Raw genomic sequence first — 20,151 nt, 5'->3', positions numbered from 1 at the left:
TCTGCAAGGTAAGATGGTATCCTAGCAAATGTGGATTTCAATACATTTTCAGCAGAGGTACTTAAATAATCTGTAAATTTAGGGATAATTACATTTTTTTAGATGTTATACTTGAAATATTGCACAACTTTTAGCTTTCATAGGTTTCTTTTTTTCAGCCTTTAGGAGACTGTTAAGCAATTTGCTGTCCAACTTTTGTGTTGGTCTTAAACTGCAATAGTAGTTTACCTTGTATTGAAGAAATAAAGACCATTTTTATATTAAAAAATACTTTTGTCTGTCTTCATTTCAGCTTGTCTAATTTCTTCACAATTCTCATTATTGCCAGACTTATCAAATTTTCAGACATTAAAACTTGGAGGGTGGACATTCTAAGATACTTGCAGCTAGGTTCTGTGCTGTAATTACTTCTGAATCTAGAAATAGTTTATACTAGCTCTTATCCTTATTTGGACTTTTTGCAGAGTTTACAACTAGTGAGTAGTGCAGACTTTTTTTTTTTAAGCTAACCTTATTTTTATGTAAAATATAGTGCCCCCACATAAAGTCTGTTAACTAAAGGGGATAAAATAAGCATGTATATAAAGCAATTTCAGTATCTTAAAGTTACATTTTCAGACTCAAACATCAGTATAGTAATGTTTGGAGCTGTGGACTTTCTCTTTTTAATCTGGTTTCTTGCTTTGACTTAACTTGGCAAATGTTAATCATTACAGAGCATGTGAGTGTTAAACACAGCAGCTGTAAAACAGCTGTATGGCAGGTTGAATTGCTGTCAGCTCATTTCATGCAAAATACTGATTTGGTACTAGTGACAGTAACCATCCTCTGATGATTTAAAACTACTCTTGATACTGGGGTTACATGGGCAAATATTTTAACTGCTAAAGCAGAACATTGTGTTACATAAAACACATCACTGTGTTAGAAACAAAAAGCCACTTGCATTGCCATACTGTGCCATTCTAGTGATGAACTTCCATAATTCGTAATAAAGCTCATTCACTCTGGCACAAACCAAGCTAGATCCATTGTACCATCTTAGATTACTGGTATCATTGTCTGTGCTGTTGGCTCCACCTTTGGCATGTGATGACCCTCTGCCATTTGACAGTGGTAAGATTATGTGAGAACGCTGGTGTTCCTGTCAGAAAAAAATCAGAGTTTAAAAAAAACAGTCAAAAATTTAATCTAATTGGCTTGGAAGAACACAACGTTCATGACTGTATTTAAACCCCATGTGGAACTGTACAAGTCTCTTTGAGGAAAACAAAATGTTCATTAGAAAATTAACCTGAATTTCTTGGGGCAGTGCTCCAAACCTGCAGTAATGGAAAGAGCATTCACTTGCTCGAAAGGGCTCAGACATTATTTGTCCAAATAGCAAACCATAGGATAGCAAAGCCAGCTTGGCCACTGAGTTTACTGTACTGTGTCAGAATTCACCGTAACAACCTGAGTTCTTAATGTGATTATGTGTTGTAGCCTGGTTTCATTGACCATGTGAAAATTTGGACAGAGATGGAAATGGTGTTGGGCTGTGGCTGGTGGGGTTAGGGGACTCCAGGCTTTCTTCTGGGTTAAGAGCAGAGGGGGAAATCATTGTGAACTCTTGATTTTGAAAGTATCTTCCTGCAATTTTCCTCCAGGTTAGGGTGTTCAGCAGTTCCAATTGCTGAAATGTGAGACAAGTGTAAAGCATCCTGTCCCCCAAAACATGGGATGTATACTCTAAGATAAACACAGTGAGGATTCAGTAGTACGTGGATGAATTCGTTGTGGAGGTGTCCAAGCATAGGTCAACTTACCAGGACACAGGACCATCAAGGTATGCTTTGAAATGGTATTGGAGAATGGGAAAGAATGTAACAAGTATGGGGTTTGTTTTCTTCCATGAGAGTTCTCTAGGGAAAATATCCTTTGAGTTGTAGACATAGAAATAATTTGATAATGCTGACTAGGAAAGTGTTCTTGCTTAATTCTGCTTGTAAGAACCTTGCCTCCAACCTCTTTCAGGATCTTCTTAATAACTGCTACAGATTGAAAGTCCCAGAGACCTCAGTGAGCTGGAGGGAGAGATCCTGGTGGAATCCAGGCTTCAGATTATTGTCCTTGCTTGTTTCTCTCCGACTGGAGAGTACCCAATGCTTAGCAATGTGGAATCTGGTGCAGAAGCCTCCTCTTTGCCACCTCAGCGAAGAGAGCTAATTCTTCCCATCTGTTACATCCTCTGACAGTTGGAAACATAATAAAAATGCCAAAAACCCAAAATCACCCACACCAGGATAAACCTGTTCCTGAACATGGCTGCAGTTAGCAGAGTAACCTCGCTGTGTGGCCCTTATATTGACTGTTAGTTATGTGGGGAGGAGAGGGAGGTAGAAGGCATTTGTGAGGTTTGGCAGGGGAGCCTAAAATAGTTCTGTGAGCCTTCTGTTGTTACACTTAAAACATTTGAAGGGAGACTACTGGACTGTAGAAACTTTTTCTGTGAGGAAGCTCTGCAGTTCCTGTGCATACCTGCTGAGGGTTTTGCATCCCAGGCAGTGGGACAGCTGAGTTTTCCAGATGTTTTTACAGAAAGAAGTCTGCCCTTTTGCTGCTGTGCCTCTTCTGCACCAGCCTCACTGAAAGCACTACTGAAGTTTCTTCTCTTGCAAAGCTGGCATTTTGCTTTATTTATTGTCAGTACAGGAGTTACTGATCAGAGAGAGGCTTTAGTTTTAAAAACTCATCTCTATGGAAGTGAGACATCTTGAGCACTTTCAGGGAAGCAGGCACTGAGCAAGGAGTTGGAAGTGTTTTTTAACCCTTGTTTGGGCTGGAAAGAGATGCTCAGGTTTGGAGTATTAATGCTGTTCTCTGTCTTTTAATTTTCTCCTGGTTCATCATTCAGACAGTTTAATAATACTGCAGCTTGTCCAGGAAAAATGGTAAGCTGCAAAAGAGAGGAGCAGCAGAAAGCAAATCAAACACCCAGATAAGCAGAGCGAAGTCTATGAAGCTAGAAAAGGTATGTTTGTCCAGTGCAGACTGAGTAAAGGAAGACAGAGGTATGTGTGTAGTTCATGATCACAAAGATGCCTTTTTTACAAACATTATTACATGAAGTTCGGGTGCAGGCACCAGAGTGTCTGTACCCCAAAATTCTGGACTAAAACAAATCACAACACACAAGGTGAGGAAAAACCGGTTTAATAATTTTGGGGCCAGGACCTCTGTTTTGCATTGGGATTTAGCTGAGTCCCCTGGAAGGCCTGCAGTATCATGGTCCTAGATATAAAGTAGTCAGTTGAGAAAGTTTTGCCCAGTTAGCATTTTTGTAAAGATAACCTCCTGGTCAGCATAGCAAATTTGTTAAAGGAATATAGTCTGCACACTCAACACTTCTGACAATGGCTTTAGCACATCCTAAAGTTCTTAAAGCATGATACTACTTTCTGCATGTATTTGACTAACTACAGAGATTACTCCAGACATAGTGAAGAATTTATGACTTAATGCATGTTCATGTTCTATGAGTATAGGTAAGGCTGCAGCTGCTCAGGAGACTTTGTTATACAATAGATGGACAGATGAACTGGAACTGCATAAGGAGGAAAACTTACCTGTCACATTGAATTTTTAGCTATTTTGTCTCTTGGAAGATACAAAAACAAGTGATGGCTTCTATAAAATGTAAGTAAATGGCTGGGAATGGGGAGATGATAAGCCTGCTCTGTGTCCAGGGAAAGTAACTTGCTGGGAGATGTACAAAAGAGACAACAGAGACCAAAGTGAGAGCAAGGTGGGAATATATTTCCTTTCTTCCCCTCGGGGAGAAAGGAGGGTTTTGTGAAAGGTGCAGAAGCTGTGCTGTGGAGTGACAGCTGGGGAATGAAGCACATTTGTCAAGGATGTTGCAAGCTTGAGAGATGCGGTGCTGTCCTTGGGATGAGTGAGGGTGAAGGGCTGGTGCAGTTCAGCTCTTCTGCTGGACAGATTTTTAATTACTGTTTGAGCCTGAAGTGAATCAGAGAAGTGACACTGTAACATAATGTGTAATATTATGGAAAACAGATGCAGATCAGCTCATGCTCCTAATGCTGAAGCATAAAAGTGTATGGTGTTCAAGGAACTGATCAATAATTTGCTAGCTTTTTTCTCCATTCTTTCTGTTCCTCGAGAGAGTGTGAAAAACAAATGCAGCCCAGTAGAAACAGAGCTCTTTGCTGCAGATAGAAGATTGCTATTCCTTTCAATTAATTCAATCTGAACCTGTTTATGCATCTCTTGTGAACAATTTGCTGAAAATTTTTAGCACTTTGCTTCCCATCAGACTGCTGGAAGTCTTGTAAATCCTGTGCACTTGGTGTAAGTGGGAAGTAAAATTAATTTCTTCGCAAACAAGGCTTCTCAGCTTTACAGAAAGGACCCAGTGTAAACAGATGGTTTTAAAAATTATATATTGCTGAACTTTTTTTTCAAAACTACTTTAATCTACTTAGCACCGGCAGTCATTGAGTAGATTTTTTTCTTTTATCCAGCATCTTAGTGGTGAAGATAGGCCCCTAGGTGTCCTGTAAGGGTATGTTCAAAATGGTGTAGATGTGATCAAAGAGGGTAAAAGGGCTCTTTCTGCCATCTAGTGGCAACAAAAAAACCACTTCTATTCACTTAATTAATAATCTCATTAATTGTGTCTGCATTGTCAGCAGAACGAACTGTCCTAAATTTAAGAAGATAGCCATCACTTTTTACTCCCCTTTTCCACAAAATGAACAACCTCTATTTTCCTTACCTTGACATCTCATGAAAAAATCCAAATCCTTGTTTATTGTCTGAATGTCTTTTGAGTGCACTGTTTTTAAATTTCCTGTGTGTGTTTCCCTATATGATACATTGGTACTGAAATACTTGAAGGCTTAGAAACCTTTCTTTGGTGCTAAGACACAGGGAAAAGATATTGTCCACACAGGGAGATAAAATGTTGCCTGTAGTGGAATGCACCTCTAAAACCCTTCTGAAGATGGGTGGGTTCCCCTGTGGAGCAGGCAGCATTTGCCTCTGAAGGAGCAGTGAGCTCTCTGGAGCTGCCACATTTCAGAATGGTTGCTCTTATACTTAAAACTGATTTCTGAGGCTTGCTGGTGTCCCATTTCCCTGTAGCCATTTACTTCTTTCGACAGGCAGCTACCCTTGCCACCTTTTACTATCTGCAGCCTGTGCTTCTCTTAAAAAATATATGGCTCTGCTTGGATGTGTTACAGCTCCACACTGGTGGGAGGGGATAGAAAAGGAGACCATTCATGCCAAACAGAATCCTTATTCATGGGTCAAGCTGTAAGGAACTTGGGCTCCCACCTCAAAAAGTTAATTGGAGCCTTTATGTAATTAAAACTGCAGTTCTCACTTTCCTGAAAGTGATTTAGCCTGGATTCTTTGCAAGATGAAGCATAGCCCCTACTTTCCCCTAGACCTGTAGTGTAAGGGTATTGAAAATGGTGAATAGTGTGGAATGACTAACAGAACCCTGCAGAAGATACTGTTAAAAATAATGTCTAAGTTGTTTGGTGGGTTCTTTTTTTGAATACATAAAGTACTTTGAATAAAAAACATCAGAGAAGGCCAGTGTTTTATCAGCAGTTCTTAAAAGCTGCATTTTGAGACTCTCTATGTAAGTATAAATTCTCTATAAGATTAAAAACTATCTGCTTGCTGGCTTCCATCTCAGCAGGAGTCCAGGAAAATTTTTCTGTTGTTAATTTCACAGTGATAACAGTATGATACTTCAGAAAACAAACTTATCTTGTCATGTAGGATTCCTACTGTGCCCTCTTAATTCCTGGTTATCCCCTGCCTGTTCCATTTAGTTAAGTAATTTATCATATTTAAAACTAGTTTTATGCCTTTTACGCAAAAAGAATTTAGAAAAAAATTTAAACCTCTACATAATCGTCTCCTTTTTTTGGGTTATAATTACAGCAATAGCTAGTTCAAATTTTTAACTGTGGGGCGCTTGGGTACATTACTGAAGAAGGGAAGGTTTCTAAAAATGCAACTTTATTTAGGGGGAAAAGTAGCAACTTGCCAAAACCACGTTACCATCAAATTAAATTAATAGTCTGTTAAAACAGGGTTAGTGAGAAAGATGATGGTATACCATTCCTTGCTGGAGCCAGGTTTGTGCTACCTCTAGCTGCACTTGATCCTTGGGACAGGTGGCCTCTTTGCCCACACAGTTTGTCCTTTCCAGGATTGGAAGAAGTTTGAGGAAAGTCTCACATGACACTTCTGCAAGGTCAACTCCTGTGAGATTGTATGTAATCCCCTTACAAAGAATAAAAATGTAGCCATCTCTTTTGAACTTGAAAAAAAAAGAAAAAGGAAAATTAAACCTCACAATTTTGGAATTAAATCTTGGAATGACCTGACCTGGGTAAAGATGCCAAGGAAGCCGGTAATTTTGCTGAGAATCTGGAGTTGGAAGTTGTTCTTTATTTATTTGTTGTGTATGCCAGTATCACAGTGTTGTGTGTGCCATCTGGACAGCTGGCAGGTAAAGAGCTCAGTTCTGAGGAGCAGCCAGCTCCCGGTATGTGGCTCTTTCACAACAGTGGCATATGAAAAATCTTCACCTAAGCTGCACACTTGGACACAGGTTGGGCTCAACAGTTACAGCATGGTGGCACATTATGTCCAGCAGCTCCCAAAAACAGGTTGGTAGAAGTGGATTTCAGCACTTAGATTCTTCAGGGTGCTGCCAGCCCTTTGCTACAGCCAGGAACCTGCCTAACGTGGTCTAGTTCAAACAATCCCATCCATTTCCAGTCTTTCTTATGTCATTTTGTTATGCAGATTCTTCTCATTCCACATGTTCCAACAAAGGTTTTCCCTCCATAGTCACAATGTGACTCTGAAATTCAGTGAGTGTGTTGAAGCTTTGTGCATTTGAGATGATTTCCTTCATTTCAGTTGTCACAGAGTACATGTCCAGTGCCAGTTTCTCCAGTTCTGCCACTTCTTTTCTTAAATGTGCTTCCATCTTGGTAATAACATTCAAGCCTGTGAATGTTTAGATAATAAATCCATTAACCATTCTTTTGGTGAACAAATCTTTGTATCAGGTTTAAAAAAGGAATTTAATTATTTCAATCAACCTATATCTCTATGATTGGCCATACTTATAGGAAAAATAGGTTGGGAATGGTGTGGGTGTGTTTCAGCCTTCCATTGCAAGGCCTCACAAGAAAGCAAAATAGCAAGAAAGACTGGAAAATGCTGCCTAAGATATGAAGCTCAGTCTTGTCCTGGGGCAGGCATCTGCATCATTTAACTTTTTCCATGCTTTATCTTAAAACCTCATAGGGTCTGTCTGGGGTGTTAGCTCCTGCACTTCTTACAGGACGAGTATCCTGCTCCTCCCATGCTCCAGGGGTTACAAAAGCAAATTGCTGCCTGAGTTGTTTCTTGGCTAGTTTATATTAATCTGATTTTTGTGCTGATACTGCTCGCCCTGTTGTTATTTCCCTTGTTAACTCCCAACCCCCTAAGGCATTTGCAACAGCTAGTTAATATCTTCTCTACCTTTATTTTGACAAATTTGTTTAAGGAGGTTCTAGCCTTCTTTAGGGCACATGGTGTTGACACCAATTTGCCCTGTTCTTGTGTATTAGCCTTTCAGGTTTTTTTTTTTTTCCTGTAAGAGGAGATAATACACTAGATATTAAGAAATTTTGTGCTATAAGGGTGGTAAGGTACTGGAATGAGTTACCCAGAGAAGTTCTGGATGCCCCACCCCTAGAAGTGTTCAAGGCCAAGGTGCATGGGACTCTGAGAGAGCCTGCTCTGGTGGAAGGTGTCTGTGCCCACAGTAGGGACGAGCACGAGAACAAGATGGTCTTTAAGGCTCCTCCCAACCCAACCCATTTTAGTATAGACTTTTAACAGAAAAGTGCACTCTTTTCCAGATGGGGTCTTAACAGGGTTTGTATGATAGCTTCTGATGGAGTTTTTGATGCTCTTAAATACCGTTCTCTTTCTGACAGATTAACAAGGTTGGTTACTCCTCTATCTTTAAAAGCTAAAGCAGAAATGGTCGAGAGGAAAAGGTTTCTTTAGATCAGGAACTGCACCATTCCCCCTCTTGTTCATCTTGTTATTGGAATAAAGAGTCTTCCACAGAAGCCAATTATTAATTAGAAGTTAGATTAACCTCAGAAAATTTTTCTTTGAAGACAGAGCTTGAGCACTTGTAAAAGACTGGCCCAGCTGCCAGTCTTGCCAACTTGCTTTAATGAAAACAGCTGTAACATTTCAGAGCTGAGCAGTGCTGTTCACACAATCTAGATCGTACAAGCAAGAGGGTAGGAAATTTTACCTTCTGAGAGAGGGTTAAGCAGGATGTTCACTGTGTTCTTGTCTGCCAGGAGTCCCAGCCTGTCACAGGAATTGGATGGCCACGGGAGGGGCCGGGGGATGCTCTGGAAAATGGTTTGCAGGCAGGGTCTGGCTGCTGCTCTCCAGAGGAGTCCACCGAGCTCTCCAGTCCATCACAGGGACAGAGCTGGGCTGACCAGAGGGTGCAGCTGAGGCACGGAGCAGCTCCACAAAGAAACAAACCCCCTCAGAGTCATCTCCGAGAGCTGGGGCCAGCCTGGAGGAGGCCTCGGAGCAAGACTTCCACTACCTATGGGGGGCCTGTGAGAGAGCTGGAGGGGAACTTTTTACAAAGGCATGTAGTGGCAGGCCGAGGGGAATGACTTTAAAACTGAAAGAGGACAGATTTTAAATTGATATTGGGAAGAAATTCTTCCTTGGGAGGGTGCTGAGGCACTGGAAAAGGTTGCTGGGGCAGCCGTGGATGCCCCATCACTGGCAGCGTTCCAAGACCAGGCTGGAGGAGGCTTTGAGCACCCCGGTGTAGCGGAAGGTGTCCCTGTGCAGGGCGTGGAAGCGGGGCGCCCTTTGGGGTCCCGTCCATGGACGCGTGCCTTTCCCGCGGCGCAGCTCGGGCCCGCTCCCGGGCGCTCCGTTCCGCCCCGGCCGGCGGCGGCAGCGGCGCGGCCCCGCCCCGGAAGCCGCGGGGGATGGCGGTCGCGGGGCGGCGGCGGCGGCGGGAGCGGCGGCGGGGCCGGACGGGGCGGGCGCGGGCGGCGGCGGCGGCGGGCGGCGCCCCCGGGCAATATGTTCAAGAGAATGGCAGAGTTCGGGCCTGACTCCGGCGGCAGGGTGAAGGTGCGGCCTCGGCGGCCGCGGCGGGACTCGGGCCGCGGGGGGCGGCGCGGTACGGCAGCGCCTCTCTGAACGCGCTCTGTCCGCTTGTGCTCCTTTCTTTAGGGCGTTACCATCGTGAAGCCGATCGTGTACGGCAACGTCGCGCGGTATTTTGGGAAGAAGAGAGAGGAGGATGGTCACACTCACCAGTGGACGGTGTATGTGAAGCCGTACCGGAACGAGGTACGGCAGAGCCGCTTCCCCGAAAGCCTGGTGCGGCTTTGGAACAGGCGGGCTAGGAAACCGGGAACTGCCATCCACGGAAATGTGCAAAACGCCTGTGGATGTGGCACCTGGGTCATGGCTTAGTGGTGATGGCCTTGGGGTAAGGGTTGCGCTCCGTGATGTTACAGATCTTTTCCTGCCGAGCAGCACCGGGACGTGGGGGTTTGAAAAGCCGGGATTAGAGGAAAGGGCAGAAGGGTCTTTGGCTGTAAGCTGAGAAAATAGAGAGGCTGGTGGGTTTCCAAAAAGGAAAACCGTGGGAAAGGCATGCTTCGTTTATGTTTTTTGGAGTGATCTTTCCAGTGTAGGGGAAGACTGGAGAACATTGATGGGGATGAAACTAAATAAAAGAGAACTGTGTGCAAGAACTAATTTTTTGATTTACCGCTTTGCTTTCCTTCTGTGCTTAAAGTCAGAAGAAATAGTATTTAAAATCAGAAGGAATGTAGGCACATAGGATAGATGACTGAATAGTAGCTTGGTGTGCTGAAATAATAATAATCAGAAATAACAATGTTTCTGTTTTAGGACATGTCTGCATATGTGAAAAAAATTCAATTCAAGTTGCATGAAAGCTACGGTAATCCTTTAAGAGGTGGGTTTTGCATTTCAGCAGTTGTTCCTAGGATTGGGCTTTTGTTCCGGCTTTATCATGGTATTAACACTTCTGTGTTGCCTATTGCAGTTGTTACCAAACCACCATATGAAATCACCGAAACAGGCTGGGGTGAATTTGAAATAATCATTAAGATATTTTTCATTGATCCAAATGAAAGACCTGTAAGTACACTGAACTTTTAACAAAGCTTAAATAATTAACTATGGTGGCCGACAGCTCTAGGAAATTGCTGGACAAAATAAGTCTCACTGTAATAAAAGTCTCTTCTTGTAGAAAATTATTCTAAGGATTGGTCACATTTTCTTCTTTCTGTGCTACACTCCTGGTATTCATGACTGCTTTTCCTGTGCTTGGCTTCTCTGACATTTACTAACATGTGACCACATATTGCACCTTACCTGGGTTGAGCACACTGAGGATTTCTCTTCCACAGAGCTTCCAAGTTCTAGGATATTTAAGTATTTTAATTTTTATTTTTTCTGTCAGATCAAAATCAGTCAAAAAGCAGCAGGGCTACTATACTAGCATAAATCTCTGCCTAAGAAGACCAGGTTAAGAAACTCTGTAGTTGCGTAAAGTGCTGAAATTAATTTCTTTCTTCCATTCCTGTGTTTTAGCCATATCTTGTAGGTTTGTTTATTCAGATCTAGTAGGAAACTTGATTACTCTGTTTTAGGGAAAAGGATTTTTATTTCGGGAAGGACTGAGTTCCTTCTGTCACATGAACAATCCTTTTTTTAATCCATTTTTTGCTGAATGAGAGTGAAACTGAATTTCATGTTTTCCTGGAATACGTGGTGATTGGTCACAATGGGTTTCCCGTGCTGTTGGGCTCGGTAGCACCCTGACTTTTATTAATTCCATTCACGGCTTGACCAAGCTCTCCTAAGGTTGGTTGGGTGTTTTTTCTTTGCTGCTGTTCTTGGAAGGCTGTTTGGGAGCCTGTCACATTCTTCCTTTCCAGGAGGTCCCAAGGGAAGTTAGGTACTGCTCTGTTCCACCATGGCTCCTGGGCCTGTTTGTGGAAGGGGAGAAGCGTGGGCTGTGTGTGCCCTTCCCAGGCCAGGTGGTCAGTGGCTCCTCAGGGCTGCACAGAGAGTTCCAGTCCTCTCCCCACCCTGCCATTTGCAGTGCAGGGATGGAAGAGTAACCCCAGAAAGAGACATTTCAGTGAAAAGCAATTCACAGCCTCCCTGGTGCTTCGTTTTCTCAATAGAGGATAAGGTCACAGAAAGCACTTTCTAACTGATTAATTGAGAAAGTCAATTTGAATTAAATCACCCATTTGGAAATGGTGGTATTAGTATTTTTTATATACCAGTCCTAAACCACTTTCCCAGACATTTTTAGTCTCAAGAGGCCTTTAGATAGTTGGCATGTTTTAAAAGTTAATGTTAAATTCAAAGTAACTCTGCTGAAGCTATATGACATTTATATTTGCATTCCTAAATATTTTTAAATCTTATACAGTTACTTTGTAGGAACAAATACTACTTGTTGATATGTAGAACAAGTTTTTTATTTTGCTACAATTTTTAAGCTAATAAAATTCTGTCTTTTGAATAGGTAACTTTATATCACTTGCTGAAGCTTTTTCAGTCAGATACCAATGCCATCCTGGGGAAGAAAACTGTAGTTTCTGAATTCTATGATGAAATGGTATGAGCATTTTTATTGTAATCCTCACTTTATTTTGAAGAGTATTAGTGATACCATATACCATGTATTTTTCTCCTTCATTAGATATTTCAAGATCCTACTGCAATGATGCAGCAGCTGTTAACGACGTCTCGTCAACTAACACTAGGTGCTTATAAACATGAAACAGAGTGTAAGTTGAAAATTAAAATATTTTAAACTTTAGAAATAACAATAGTTTGACTCACTTTTAATGTATTTTGGGGGGGAGCTGTAACAGTACAATGGATTTGGATGCTGCAAAAAGATGGTAATTTTGCATTAAATTTAACTTCAGCTTTTGCAAGGGTAGTAATACTTTCCTGAAAACTTTAAGATTTTCTTATCCCTAAGGCTCTAAAAAAAAGGAATTAGGAATTACTTGGTATGAAGAGTGATGGCATGAACTATACCTACTCTGACATCTTTGAAATGAATTAAAACAGAGGATAAATGGAGGCCACATTATGGTACAGTTCTGTTCAGCACTGCAAGCAAAGGTCACACTTGAAGGCCTGAAGTACGGAACAGTTAGTGATGTTTAAGTCAAAACAGCAACTCTTTGTGGATAAAGAGTAGTGTCTGAAAGCTCTTTTTTCCCTTCTACTTCTTTAACTACGTATGTTGGTAATTTCAAACATACTTCTTAAGTACAGCGTAATGGTTTTTGTGTCCTTTTTATCCAATTTGTTTCCAAATATAAGCAAAAATATTAAAGGAACTAAGGAAACTAAATTAAAGATCCATTGGTTCATAAGTTGTAATGCATTTAGTGTTTATTTCTGTTCTGATCATCTATATTTCTTCTGTTATTTGCTTTCTGAGAGTAGAAGATGTAGTATTTATTGAGCCAAAATCCTGCCCTATTAATTACAAACATTAATCCATTGCAGTCCACCCCACCTGGCCTTTTGTTCACCCAACAACAAATGTCATGTCGTTTTTGGCCAGCAGAGCTAAGAATGGCGAGTGATTATGAATTTGAAGCTCTTCAAAGTTAGGGTTCCTATTTGCCTGATGTCTGCTTATCTCTGTGCATATGTGAGCCAATTGTATTTCCTGCCTCAGTTCAGCTAGTCTTGAGGTGGATTTTTGTTATTGTTACATGTTACAGTTTTTGTTTAGAAAATGTTTAATAATATGATGGATAAAAACATCCAAATTTAAACTTTTTTCATTTAAAATTTTTGGATATTTCTCCAGACAATAGGTAGAAACTTTCAGTGTGGTTTCTTTGTATAAAGACTTCCTTAAAATGTGCTAATGAAGCAGATAATATTTACCACTGCCCATAGCTATGTAATTTGTGGGATATGAGTGAATTCCACAGCCTTCATGGACTTGTTGGCTTTACCATCTTTGTCCTAAAACTTGTGAATGTAAAAATAGTAAAAAATAGGTACTTGATGTCAGATATTCATTAAAGCAGGGCAGCATAACTGAAACTTTCAGATCTGTAGAATTAAACTCCAGTGAGAGATAGAAAATTATTACAGTTACATGGAGAAGGAAACACAGAATGGTAGAGGCTTGAAAGGACCTCTGGGTGCATCATATCCATCCCCTGCCCTAGCAGGGCCACCTACAGCTGGCTCCCCAGGACTGTATCCAGATGGCCTCTAAATGTGGCCAATGATGGGGATTCCACAACCTTCCTGGGCAACCTGTGCCACCACTTGGTCACCTCCACAGGAAAAATTTCCTGATGTTCACAGGGAATCTCCCATGTTTCGGTTTGTGCCTGTGGCCTTGCGTGCTGTCACTGGGCACCACATATTCATAGTTCTCTGTAATTTCCCATGTATTTGCTGTCACCATGTCAGATTTTATTTTCTTCACCTAATCTTTAAAAAAAATATGTAGAAAATTATTTTATTAATTATATAGCTATCTGCAAAACTGATGGGCTGAGGGATGAATGAGGCTGCAAAACAAACTTTTTTTTTTTAAATCCAGATTCTTATGTGGATACCATTTTGATTACAAGCATTGAATTTCTAAAGCTAATAGTAACAGATTTTTTTCTTTCAGGACAAATGCTATCCAAATTACTGTTTCAGTTAAAAAAAAAAAGGCAAATTTCATGGCACTTAAAATAGATATTTTTTCTTTATCAACTGCCACAGTTGCAGATCTTGAAGTGAAAACCAGGGAGAAGCTTGAAGCTGCCAAAAAGAAGACTAGTTTTGAAATTGCTGAGCTTAAAGAAAGACTAAAAGCAAGTCGTGAAACCATCAACTGTTTAAAGAATGAAATCAGAAAACTTGAAGAAGATGATCAGTCTAAGGATATGTGACAAGTTGTGCTGACTTGAGTGTGTACTGAAAATGGAAAGACTTCAGTCGTGGCATTGTATGAGTTCTCTTCAGTTCTGTAACTGAGACTATGAGAATTTCACTGGCAAATGATTGAAGTTTGTGGCAATCAACTCCAAAAATGGAAGAAAAAAGAAAGAATGTATCCTTGTTTTATAGTTAAAATCTGTGGGTACTTAACGATTTTTTTCAAGTGGAAGTGGTCTTGAAGACCAGACTACTTTTTCTTTGAAAACTGCATTTGAGTCGTGTATGAAAACTTTGTATTAAGTCTTGTATTAGTTCAATGTGATTTTACAAAATGCTGGTGTTTACTTTTTTTACTTTTTTTTTTCTACTGATTGTTTAGACATGCATCTTTAAAGCTAAAAATAAAATATGCGGTTTTTATTTTAATGTTTTTTGTCTCTGTCCAGCTGTGGGCTTCAACATCTGTAAGTAAGCTACTGTAACTAGCATACTCTGATTTCAGGCAGAGGTTGAAATACAAAGGTATGCAAGTTATTTAAGTCTGGTTACAGTGATTTTTGGCACGTCTCTCTTTACCAGCACAATGGAAACTTTCTGAAAACAGGATTTTAAATAACTTGTATATCCACAGGTAAGAGTTTCTAGCCCCAAAGCTGCTTTAACACATACAAATGCATCAATGCTACAGACTATGCTCAGAAGCAGCAAATTATTCCAGTACTGTTTTGTAGGATTTTGTTTCATATTTGTACTATACTACACTCACTTCATCAAATATTGTCTCTACCTCTCACTCTTCCCTGTTCCAGCCTGCTGTCCCTCCCACAAGAGACAGTCTTCCATTAATTCCTCCAATTGGAGAGCTGCTCACAGGCTACATTTCTTCACAAAGCATGAAGTCCCTCATGGGGTCACAAGTCCTGCCAGCAAACCTGTACCAGCGTGGGCTCCTTTCCAAGGGGCCACAGGAGCCAGTCCAATGCAGGCTTCCCACGGGATTACAGTTTCCTTTGAGCATCCCTTTGCTCTGGTGTGAGCTCTTCTGCAGGCTGCAGGTGGATCTCTGCTCCAGCACCTGGAGCATCTCCTTCCTCACATGCCTGCAGGGCTGTTCCTCACACATTCTCACTCTCTCTGCTCCTCTTCCCCCTGCCCAAGCAGGTTTTTTTTCTCCCTTTTTAAATCAGCCACCTGCTGGGCTCAGCCTTGGCCATGGCAGGTCCATCCTGGAGCTGTCTGACATTGGCTCTGGTGGACACAGGGGAAGCTTCTGGCAGCTCCTCACAGAAGCCACCCCTATAGCCCCCTCACTACCAAAGCCTTGCCACATAATTCTTAAGTCACTTGCAAGTGTTTCCCCTAAAATCTACATGATCTCATCAATCCTTTTAGAACAAAGCACTCCTTTCTTCATATTTGAAACAACTGATGATTGATGGGCTTTTACATGGCTTGGTAAAGTGAAAGTTTCATCACTCAGTATGTAGACTTAAGGTTTTCATTCAGAACAGCTACTTGGCATACTTGGTTTATGGTATTGTGAGTACACATAGGTTGAGGAGCAGCTTGTACTGTGGTATCCAGACAGATCCTTCCTAGCAGTGAAGAATATCCAAATTTGTCAATTTTTGGCTACCTAAGTGCTTTGGTTTCTTTATTCAGTAGCCAATTTCCTTTTAAGCAGCAGCTGAAGAAGAGTGCCATTTTCAGAGCTGTGCACTGAGAATAAGACTTGCATGAGCCACAGTATGTTGTGCATGCTGAAATAAAAATGGGAATGGAAAGCACAATTTTTGGTGTATACAACATTATTATTTTCATATTTGTCAGTTAAAATAATAGTAATGATGACCAACTCAAATGGAATATTAAAGAGGTTCTGCAGGAGCTGTGACTAACATGAACAGGTCTGCTCAAACAGACTTGAACTGACCAAAATAATGGAGATGTACCTTTTGAATCCAGCTCTTTGTGGGAGCCTGAAATATTTTTTTTTTCGTTTACATCCAATAAACAGCTTAGTTTCCTAGGATACAGAAGCAATGATCTTGGCTCCACTGCTAGTAGCCATCAGCATACTAGACCACTGATGTATTTTCTGTTTGGAGTTAGTGGTCTTTTTTTCTTCGGTTTTTCTTTCAACTTTTTGTATTTTTTTTCTTCTCCTTTGCACTCTCGGCAAAGATCCTAGAAGAGTCATTAGACTCCTCTCTCAAAAATAAGAAAATAGTTCTAATTTGCTAACAGAGCTGTCTGCTGAGTAGTCAGTCAACAGACGACAGGAAGAGCATGTTCTGCTTTACAAAGTTCCACGTTAGGATCTGTGTTTTCATTAGAAAAGACTTTTTTCAGGTGCTGAGAAAGCAACTGAGCCCTGTATTAGACAGTAACTAAATTCTGGGAGAAGTTAATGACAATTAATCATAGACTCAGTGACAGAGTGTCCTGAGTTGGATGGGACCCACAGGGATTGAATCCAGCTCCTGGCCGTGCACAGGCCATCCTCAAGAGCTGCATGGATCTCAGCTAGTTGAGAGGTTGTGTTTGTTCCCATGTGCACTGCAGTTAAAAGTTATTGATGCAAACAGCCGGGAGTGTGTGTGTACACAGTAAATGTACAGTGTTGATCTTCTAGTGCATGTCATTTTCAAAGTCATTAGAACTGAAATGGAGTGGGGCACCTCAGGACACAGTTGCATTTGACCTCCATTGCCTTGAAGAAAAAGACAAACCCAAATGCTACACTTGGCTTCATTTTTGGCAGCCCTACGAAGGTGTGATTCCAGAAAAATAGTTCCAGTTTGTGCTTGCCAGGGTGCAAACTTAAATGCTGTTTATATTGCTGAGACTGACCTTAGACTGTGGCTTCACCCTGAGTTATCATTGGGAAACACAGTTGTATTTAAATCTTGCTTTGCAGAGGAGGAGACAAAAATTTCAATGTGCTATAAGTACAGTTTGATATCACTGAATTGCACAGTGATTTGTTCAGTTGTCTGCACTAAAGCTTTAGCCACCATTTGAAGTAACCTTTTGCTAGGTAAAGATAAACATGGTTTATCTCAGTTTACATGCTTATTGTTTTGAATTTTACCAGTGAGCATCAATATCAAGTATGCAAAACTATTAGTGTCATTGCCACTTCCACTATAAAGACTTGGGCATTTTAAATGTTTTAGATAAGACAAATTAATACTCATCACAGTAATTTCAGACAATGATTCATTACTCAGTACTATATATCACTAGTCCTTTTCTTACCTAGCTCCATCTCATATAAGTCAGTTCTTTGGGTTTGGCATGCTGTAGGTTACAGTCAGACTGTGAAGTACTATAAGGCTGTTGCCCAGGATGTTTCTCACCAGAGGTGCCATTATCTGACAGGAGATATGTAGGTCCAGTTAAAGAATTTCTGTAGTCAGTAGAGATGGAGCTGGAAGAAACATTAAAGCACTGTCTTCATTTTCTTTCTAGACAGATGCTGGTAATTACACCAACCTTTTGCTGCTTATGTATTTCATCCATATAAAATACATCAATGCGTGTTTGTGTCTTAATGAGAATTCAGATTTAAGAGATTTTCAGGTTGTTTTCAGACATGATGTTTTCCAAACACCAGGTGGCAGGTATGCCCAAAATATTCTCCAGTCACTACAACAGTTTAATTACTGCGATTTTAGTAGATCTTGACATCTTTGGTTAATCTCACTTGCTTTGAGACTTGGTCATCTGATGAGAACACCTGTATTTGTTTCTGTAGAGATGACCAAATGATCTCTTGCATGTTAAAGAACTGTTCAGCAGCCTTGTCAACAAATCAAATGTGCCTTGCCAGGAAGCACATAAAATAAAGCGTGAGTGTTTAAAATTTTTCTCCGTTTGGGAAGGGAAGGAGCTTTCAAAATACAAATCTCTGGGGTTGCTTTTAGTTGTTTTCTTTTTTTTCCTTTTTCAGGCCAAGATTGTGTGACAATATGAGTGCATGAAACATAACTCAGGCACACTACTGGACTGCATACTTTGCTCGCACTCAATTGCAGGATTTTCCACCAGTAAAAGTAATTACTTTTGTTGTTTTATCAACTTAATGTTGATAAAGTTAATAAACTTCTTTGACTGCTTACTGCTTAATGAATACTACAAATGAACTTTTGGCTTCCAAGTGTGTTGGAACTTTAATTTTCCTGCATACTGCAAGGAAGAACAGTTTCACTAAAAAGGGAGGAAAAAAGAGAATTAGGATGGCAGAAAAGAATAGCAGCAATGAGAAATTAATGTTATATATATATTTAGTTGGAATGTATGTAACATTCGCTTAAGATACATTCATGCTATTTCCATTTAAAAATGTTTTAAGCTAGCACATGAAGTCATGTAAATTTCTAGTGAAACAGTCTTGCCTATGCAAATAGCTAATACATATCCAAAATTAAAATTTACATCTTGATTTTCATAGGAAAAATCTCTTGAATGTCAGTGATTAGGCCACAAAAATAACTTCATTAACTTTGCAATATACAGCATTTGTCCTACTCTGCCCCTAATAATGACTGTATTTTTAAGGTGTTCATTTGTTATATTAGGTGTTCATTCCCCCACACTCGTGGGGAATTCTGTACTTTAGGACAGAAAACCAATTTTATCTGATCTACTACTGGCTTCTGCTTTGCAAATTTTTCACCTGAAGGGACCAATATGTTATTTTCTTCTTAATATCTTAATTCTGCAGTGTCAGGCAAATCTCACTTTTTTTTCAGTCTACAAACCAGCATTTTTCAAATTGAACATTTTATTTAACCTCTGATCTGGAATGTTAAAAAAGCATCTCTATGTTTTTAAAATAAGAATTAATCCAGGTTATTTTTGTTTTAATTACTGTCCTGAGTAGAATGATAACTGTGTTCCACCTAAAGCTCTATTCAGGTCCCAATCCACCTGAACTCTGAGCAGGTAAAAAAGAGAATGTTGAGAAGTTATGTTTGAGGAGCTTGCAGCTAACTTTTGATGTTATTTCCCGGTCTCTTTATGTAAGATTATGTAATAGGTGAAGCATTTACTTGGTAAGCTAAATATTCCTGAGGAAAACTGCATCACTCAGTTTTAGTTCTTCACCATGAGATCATGAGAGTACTCTCCCGTGCTGTTGCCCTCAGTGAGCTGTGGACAGTCAGCTCTGCAGGACTTCTCTAAGACTGGGCAGGAAACAGGCAAGAAAAAGCATAACCTCATGTAGTGATTAGGGCATTAGAGGAAACAAATGGAGTGCTTTTTTTCAAGCTGAAAAAAAAAAACATCTCAGGAAAGAGTAGCATCCTTAGTAAATACATAAGTCTAAATTAGATGGCATTATTTTCCTGTTACCTTTGGAAGTTATACAACCTTTTAGTGATTGTAGAATAAATATGTATATATATCCATATATTGGACAACTGGAACTGGTTTTTCTTTTCCTTCTTGCTACAGGTTAAGTATGTTTGCATGGTGAAGAAAGACACAGGACTAAACTAGACAGACCGGACTCCAGCACCCAGTGCATATTTTTTAAAATGATCCAAGCATCTGCTGCTTTGCAAAGCTTTGTGGCTGCTCTGAATCTTCTTTGTATAGTCCATATCAGCAGCAGCCAGGAGGTGCAGTGTTGGATGAAGATGGGCATTGCCTGGGATGAGGACAGAAAGTCGTGGGCCATGTCAGAGGGCACGGCTGATTTGGTGTGTGCTCAGCTGCCAGGCCTGCAAGTCACCGGCCACAAGGCTGCTCCTCTTGGGTGGTGCTTTGTGCTCCTGGAGTGTCCCATCACCGATGGGTCTGCTAGTGCTGCATCCTGAGAGATTCACTCAACATCATTTAGTAGTCAGGAGTCTACAACTTCAAATAGCAAACACAGTCTAGCTGAATTTAAACTAAACTGTGTTGTGAGTTTTGCTTGGTTTTTATTAGTAAATAAGAAAAGAGTCCTAGTCCTTGTGCAATTTGCTGAGAATAAAGAAGAAACTTTTCTAAGGCTGTGAATTCTTCCTAGTGTTCTTTTTTCCCTCAGGAATAAAAGGCAGAAACAAAGTCAATACCTTTTGGAACAGGCTGACACAG

The 20,151-nt window shown here is 40.5% G+C and overlaps 1 protein-coding gene across 1 annotated transcript; it reads left to right on the top strand.

Moving 5' to 3' along the window:
• Nucleotides 1-9,111: 9,111 nt before the first annotated feature.
• YEATS4 (YEATS domain containing 4) lies at nucleotides 9,112-14,487 on the top strand. Its single transcript, XM_066550762.1, has 7 exons — nucleotides 9,112-9,216; nucleotides 9,319-9,438; nucleotides 10,009-10,075; nucleotides 10,166-10,260; nucleotides 11,666-11,758; nucleotides 11,843-11,930; nucleotides 13,903-14,487. The coding sequence occupies exons 1-7, from the start codon at nucleotides 9,166-9,168 to the stop codon at nucleotides 14,070-14,072; spliced, it is 684 nt and encodes a 227-aa protein (XP_066406859.1). The 5' UTR covers nucleotides 9,112-9,165; the 3' UTR covers nucleotides 14,073-14,487.
• The last annotated feature ends 5,664 nt before the right edge of the window (nucleotides 14,488-20,151 follow it).

The sequence above is a fragment of the Molothrus aeneus genome, chromosome 5 (assembly GCF_037042795.1).
Source record: "Molothrus aeneus isolate 106 chromosome 5, BPBGC_Maene_1.0, whole genome shotgun sequence".
Lineage (NCBI taxonomy): Eukaryota > Metazoa > Chordata > Aves > Passeriformes > Icteridae > Molothrus > Molothrus aeneus.
Note: the sequence above shows the minus strand (reverse complement) of the source record. Positions and strands in the feature narration are given on the sequence as shown.

Coding starts and splice junctions, on each gene's coding strand:
- YEATS4 (XM_066550762.1), top strand. CDS start 9,166: ATGTTCAAGAGAATGGCAGAGTTCGGGCCTGACTCCGGCGGCAGGGTG. Junction 10,076..10,165: donor CTACGGTAATCCTTTAAGAG/GTGGGTTTTGCA, acceptor TGCCTATTGCAG/TTGTTACCAAACCACCATAT. Junction 10,261..11,665: donor TTGATCCAAATGAAAGACCT/GTAAGTACACTG, acceptor TCTTTTGAATAG/GTAACTTTATATCACTTGCT.